At 39.4% G+C, this 7,075-nt stretch overlaps 1 protein-coding gene across 2 annotated transcripts; it reads right to left on the reverse strand.

Annotated features, from left to right (window-relative positions):
* Window positions 1-845: 845 nt before the first annotated feature.
* On the reverse strand, window positions 846-7,075 carry LOC121996105 (putative D-cysteine desulfhydrase 1, mitochondrial). 2 transcript variants are annotated; one of them, XR_006115973.1, is made up of 6 exons: window positions 6,602-7,075; window positions 3,190-6,530; window positions 3,004-3,095; window positions 1,846-1,938; window positions 1,219-1,276; window positions 846-1,121 (listed from the first exon to the last, which is right to left on the reverse strand). XR_006115973.1 is itself a non-coding variant. In XM_042549929.1 (5 exons), exons 1-5 carry the CDS (start codon window positions 3,196-3,198, stop codon window positions 990-992), a joined length of 384 nt encoding a protein of 127 aa, XP_042405863.1. In that variant the 5' UTR covers window positions 3,199-4,033; the 3' UTR covers window positions 846-989. The 2 variants fall into 2 exon arrangements, 1 of the variants encoding a protein (XP_042405863.1); XM_042549929.1 differs by lacking the exon at window positions 6,602-7,075 and having other exon boundaries at window positions 3,190-4,033.

Consider the following 7,075-nt stretch of genomic DNA (forward strand, 5'->3'; position numbering starts at 1 on the left):
AGAGCTCTCCAATTTTCGAAGTTCTTAGAGAAGAACCGAGGGACTTGTTCATATGGATATTGTAGAGGCACAGATATTCCGATTGCGTTGAGATCCGCTGAAGTATCAGTATTGCCAGGATGATTCTGTTCACGCAACAAATTAAGATAATAATTCTATCAAATATGTATTTTGCATTCGCTTGAATTTCTGAAGGAATCTTTTTATATATATATATATATATTTTGTTTGTCACAATAGATCCACTCCACTCATTGGAAGACAATTATAGGAAAAGTCAAACTAGTCAGATTTTCTTATGGTAATGATGTCAAGAAATATGAGCCGGGGCCTGACCGTTGAAAAGTGGGATGTCTCAAGAATCGTTTGATCTCTATGGCCTTATACCAAGCATCTTCAATCAAGGTTGAGACAAACAACTTGACATGCCATTGGATTTTAGGCCTAAGTTCATTGATAAAGTAGATAAAAGTTAAGTTTTGGGTTGCAACACATGTGCAAGTCCTCCAATTTACTTTAGCATTCTATTACGCCTATTTTAGGTTGATCCACATGATGTATTATTGATTTTTCAAAGTGCATCAAAATATACTTCTCTATCAACTTACGCTTTATTTCTACCTAGTTTTTATGGGCCCAACTATTATCGCAACATAGTTCTCTTGAACACTCTTAGGTACTATTTTGTCAAATCAATTAGTTTGTGTTTTACAAATTGTATTTGTTCAGTCTAGATTATATTGTACCAATCAAAATGGTGTTCTATTACAATGACCCAATTGAGGCATGCATTCAGTTCTAACTGATAATATAAGATGCACACAAGTAATGCACATAAATTTTCCTATAGAATATGTTAGGATAAGTTTCCAAATGTCATAATTATGACTTACAACTATATAAGTCATAGCTTCAAGTTGCTATCAAGAAAGCATTGAATATTAATATTGAGATAATAAAAACAGTTCATCAACAAAATGAATTGTTGATCAAGAAACCTTAAACTCATCCTGAATTTCAACTAAATCATGTGCATCAGAACGAGCTCCAAGACCATCAATCAGACCTTGAACAAAGTTGTAGAAATAATTGGGATCGTCCCATACAGAAAATGCATGAACCTGATTCACAAAGTGTGAGTTTATCAGAAACATAAAAGCTAGTGAACCATTATTAAAAAAAATATATAGATTTAAAAATTAGGAGAACAAGGCATACTTTTGCCTTCAAGTTACTCAGTTTTGATCCCAGAGAAAGTCCAGCCATTGTTCCGCCACTAAAAGGTTGGAAGTAAAAGTTGTATAACTTAAGCATAAAATCATATATCCAAGTACAAAAATATGCATTGTAATTATCCATAAAATGTAACAGATAACAAAGTAAAATTTGACTGATATATAGTAACAAGACAGGCAGTGTATAACACTGCAAAATACTCCCAAATGGGAAATATATGATTGCAGTTATCCACACAATATGCAAATTGATATTGACTTAGACTACAACAAATATCAATATGAATGCACCAAACCTTTAACTGCACCAGGAAAGCAAGGTCATTGTGAACAAACAAAATCACAGAGAACAAAGATGAATAAACCACATTGAACACATAGAAACAACTCCAGGAACAAAAGGTGTATTGGCTTAAGGTACAAGCCGAGCAAACCTCAAAATAAGGCTGTTGATGTCAAGTCATCATTTTACTAGTATGTTTTCCCCTATGGTGGATAATACTGTCAAGTCCATGAAAAGAGTATGGCATCCAAAAAGCAGAAACTTTAAAAGAAATTCCAAACAATGTTGCATAAATAATTATAATCTCTCACAAGGCAAGAAAAACACCTGCCACATGCAACAACAATGTCATCAAATTGAGGTCCACCACAATTGCTTTGAATTTGCTGCTCAATCTCACTTATTGCTTCAATATAGCCCCTAATTATTTGTCAGTTGTCAGTTCAATTCTCAAAGCAATTTAGAAATATATTGAGCAATTAAATAAATCAAGCAAAAATGTTGGAACAATTTCTCACTAAATACTGGTCTATAAAGGTGGACTGACTGCAAATGTAAGGTGTATTGTGACTCCTGATTTCCCATAAATGTAGAAACCTAATTTAGCTATAGTTAGTGCTGCTGAAGAAATAAACAACAATCAAGTGAACATGAATTGTTTGAATACATAGAATAGCCACAAACAATGTATTTAGGAAAATCAAGGTTTCAACTTTCAAATATAATTTGGAATTGGAATAATGGAACAATAGCTACAAATACTGTCAAGGGCTGATCTTGATATGTCTCCTTTTGAATTTACATTTTCCCTTTTTGATTTCCTTTAAGATGTCAAGTGGTAAAAGTCCACATCACCAGTTATGTTGGTAATGTAACAATCAAAAACTGATTTTGAAGTGGTTTCGATCAAGTTCAGTTGACATGATCATTTTTAAAAACAAGGAGGGTAGGATCTCTTTTATAAACCCAACACTAGCCTAGCATTCTAAGAACAAATGCACATAAACTAAGTTTAAAGTTTAAAAAGGATAAAATTAAAGACTAGGCCATGATCTAGTTTATTCTACCAACTCAATTAACAAGTCATATTTACAAGATTATTATTGTAAACCGTTTATATTTGTGGTCGAATGAAACACAATACTAACCTAACTGGACCACATCCTTTTGATTACACTTGTTAATTTGTGTTAAATAACGAACAAAAATTCAATATACAAAATAAGCATAAATAATGTTTGTTTTAGCTTCACACACACAAATTTTCGATTTGGCAGATATGATGTTTCATATGAGTTATTATCTTCACAATGATTATCATTCGACTCACTAATTAACCGAAAAAAATGTTTAAAAGGTGGCTATGACAGGTCAAAAAAACCTTTGCCTTTAGATGTAAGAAGTTCTCTTGCTTGCAGAGAGATACCACAGAGGTTCTGATAATAAGAAGTACAATTGAACTGTTTATTCCATGCTAGAACTCACCAAATCCCCAAAGAGTTTGATCCACCAAGAGGAATAACATATGGATTTCTCCCTTCCTTCATTAGCTTCTTCTTTAGCAAGTCAGCAAGAGTCTAGGAAGATCATTGCAGCATAATCAGTAAATAAAAAAATAAATTGATATTTTCATTTAAAGACAAGACTAGCAAGAAGGATAAGGACAATAACTTCATCCATAATAAATCATCTACACCGGTACACTTCACGAGTTAATCAACAATCTACATGTCAAACAAGTCTTCATTAGTAAGTAGGAGTTCTAAGGGGGAAAGTTCATGTTTAGTTTGCCACACTCTACTCTGATAGAATAATAAAATTAAGTCGTATCCAACAATAAGGATCATTTACTTTGATAACTTTCAAATTAGCAAGAAAAGCATAATTCTAAGTTTGGAGTTACTCCGTTGCTTGGAATGTGCAAGTTGATGCAAAATCACCAACAAAATGGCGATTGTAAGGTAAAAAGGATTGGTCAAAGTACTAGACCTTCAGTAAAGTGTTTACGTTTACACTGTCATTAAGTGAGTATTTTGTGAGCATATAATCCGGGTATGATAAGTAGTGACTACGTGGTTTTATTTTTTTTCCTTGCGTTAGTGGTGATAAATTTTCCTAGTTTTAAGGGATAAATGAGTGGAATTAGTCTTCCTATTTTCATGGGATAAAATATAGGAATTAGTCTTCCTATTTTCATGGGATAAAATATAGGAATTTGTCATAGGTTTGTGGTGTATTTAAAGGGTCCTAGAGATGTGTAATGAACCAATTCATTTTTCCATCTTCTAAGAAAGTATTTTATCAATTATCTTCCTCCTCACTCTATTCCTCTTGCATATTAGTATGTGCCTTGGGTGTGCTATTTATCGATTCTAAGCCAACATTTGGTATCAGAGCCTTGGCAGTATAGAACACCCAAGAATCCACGATTTCACAAAAATGTCTGGCATCCCACAAGTTGTTGTAAAGGAAAACGGCGGAGTGTCATTTCTCTATCCGATGCTAAGCCCTCACAATTATACTGTGTGGGCAATAAAGACAGAGGCGATCTTTGATGCCCAGGGAGTCTGGGAGGCGGTGGAGCCAGTAGAAGGAGCCCAGGTGGATGCAAAGAAGGATAAAAAGGCACGTGCATACATCTTGAAGTGTGTCCCCGAAGACATACTTCTCCAGATCGCAAAAAAAAAGACGGCGAAGGAAGTCTGGGACAGCCTCAAGACGAGGTACCTTGGAAGTGATCGAGTGAAGAAGGCACGCGTATAAACGTTGAAGAGCGAGTTTGACGCCCTCCGGATGACGGAGACCGACACGATTGATGAGTTTGCTGGCAAACTTAGTGCTATGAGCAGCAAGTTCTCCGCTCTTGGTGTCACGCTTGAAGATTCATCTTTGGTAAAGAAGTTACTCGATTCTGTCCCTGATAAGTTCTTCCCTATTGTTGCCGGTATTGAGAAGTTTCACGATCTTGAGACGATACCATTTGAGGAGACTATTGGGCGACTGAAGACGTACGAGGAACGAACATTACGATTACGCGGCAACACAAACGACACTGAAGGAGAGCTCCTACTTACTCATGCCGAATGGCAAATGCGACAAAAGGGGAGCAACATGGACACTTCGTCAGGAGGAAAGGGGCGTGGATCCAGCAGCCCTAGTATGGCAAATGGCGCAGTCGTGGTCGTGGTACGCCGAGTCAAGACAGTGCAGGAGGCACTAGCGGCAACGGCAGAGGCACTCGTGATAAGAGACATATAAAGTGTTTCAATTGTGAGAAAATAGGGCATTATGCATCCGAATGCTACAACAAGCGGCGTGATGATGAGGCTCACCTCACTTGCGCCACCGATGAAGAGCCAACACTGATGATGACCGTGTCCCACGAGAAGTCTAACACTAGATGTGAGCGGCAGGATACCATTCTGCTTAGTGAAGATAGGTTGCTACTGGAGATGTACCGCGGCGTTAATAAAGGAGATAAAGACGTCTGGTACCTTGACAACGGTGCCAACAACCACATGACTGGCCATCGCGAGAAGTTTCAAGAACTAGATGAAACCATCACCGGGAGGGTGAGGTTTGGTGATGGATCAACCATTGAGATCATGGGCAAAGGGACGATTGTGTTCAAATGCAAGAACGGCGATCGGAAGGCTCTCCACGAGGTATACTACATTCCGAAACTTTGTAGTAATATCATAAGTCTCGGTCAATTGACAGAAACTGGGAACGAGGTGCACATGAAAAGAGATACCATGAAGGTGATTGATAGGAGCGGGAAGATCTTGATGCTGGTAAAGCGAACACAGAATCGCTTGTACAAGATAACCTTGAAGATATTCAAGCAAGTGTGTCTCCCAGCAAGACTAGAAGACCCAACCTGACTAGGGAACATGCAAAGCAACGAACCGGAAGTGCGCGGGGCACTGTCCATGTGCAAGTCTGCAGGAGGCAGGCTTGGCATATATCCGAGTCGGGCATGTGCGGAAGGCATGCCAAGCAGAGCGGCAGTGCAGGGCTGCCCAAGCCCAAGTCTTACAGGAGGAAGACTTGGCAAACCAGCAAGTGTGGAATGGGTGCAAGCCATACCAAGCAGAGGATTGGCAGTGCGTTGGGCACGTTCCAAGCCCAAGTTTGCAGGAGGTGAACTTGGCACCGAAGCGGGCATGGCAGATATGCAACATATGCCAAGCAGCAAAGGCGGACAGATGGACTTGTCCGTTGTGCGAGCAGATGGACTTGCTCATGTTGCCAAAGGAGCAGACATACGGGACTTGTTTGTGGCAACGAATGTGCGTGCAGACGGACTTGCCCGTGGCGCCAAGAGAACTAACAGACGAGACTTGTTCGTGGTGCCGAAGAGATCGAGTTGGGGCCGAGCACTTGGTGTGCAAACATGCTTTGGCGCGGGGCCAAAGAAGCTAGCTGCCATGCGATAACTACTCGACGTCCGTGACTTAGAATCATGTCAGGATTAGGAGGGATAATGTGAGCATATAATCCGGACATGATAAGTAGTGGCTACGTGGTTTTATTTTTTTTTTATTTTTTTTCCTTGCGTTAGTGGTGATAAGCTTTCCTAATTTTAAGGGATAAATGAGTGGAATTAGTCTTCCTATTTTCATGGAATAAAATATAGGAATTAGTCATAGGTTTGTGGTGTATTTAAAGGGTCCTAGAGATGTGTAATGAATCAATTCATTTTTCCATCTTCTAAGAAAGTATTTTATCAATTATCTTCCTCCTCACTCTATTCCTCTTGCATATTAGTGTGTGTCTTGGGTGTACTATTTATCGATTCTAAGCCAACATATTTAACCATGATCATTTACAATCCATTGGGAGCTAGCTCGTGCAAATTTCTCTCAAATAGGCAGAATTGCATGCAGAAGAGAACTAACCACACTGCCTATCTTAGCATATTCCTCCTTGGACACAAGATCAATATGAGCACCAACTAATCGTTCGACAAGGAGATTGCCAACCAAGCCTGGATCCTTCTCCGCTAGAGCCTGCAAAGTTTAGTTTTTGAGATCCATAGTCTCCTCTGGAAAAATTAATTTAGACGCTTGAGAAAACTTACCTTGGAATTGCGTAGTATCAGATAGCAATCAAGATTTAGATATCTAGCAGCAACAGCAGTAGCACGACAGTGATTACTCTAGATCCCTCCCACCTTAATGACACAATCAGCTCCATTCTCGATGGTTGGACCAGAAAGCATGAAATCTAAAACGAAGCATAATGGTAATTATAATCACTCACAGTGATCTCCCGAAGTTGCAACTGAAAACGTCGGCGGTCGATGAAGAGGTTGCTGCTGTCGGAAGCACGATCACGGAGCAACCGGAAAGCGCTTCAAGATTCACAAGCCAAATCATAGCCTCTGGACCCTTTGCTCGCACACGATCACCTCCAATCCTTTGCCCTCTCAGATCACCTTCGTGAAGCTTCTGCTCACCTCCCCTTTGATCTCCACTTGGACGCTCCTTTTATAGGAAGGCTGAGGAAGACGAAGGGGAAAGGGCGCCCCTTCGTCTCCTTGGCATTTGCAGCA

The sequence above is a fragment of the Zingiber officinale genome, chromosome 6A (assembly GCF_018446385.1).
Source record: "Zingiber officinale cultivar Zhangliang chromosome 6A, Zo_v1.1, whole genome shotgun sequence".
In the NCBI taxonomy this organism is placed as follows: Eukaryota; Viridiplantae; Streptophyta; class Magnoliopsida; order Zingiberales; family Zingiberaceae; genus Zingiber; species Zingiber officinale.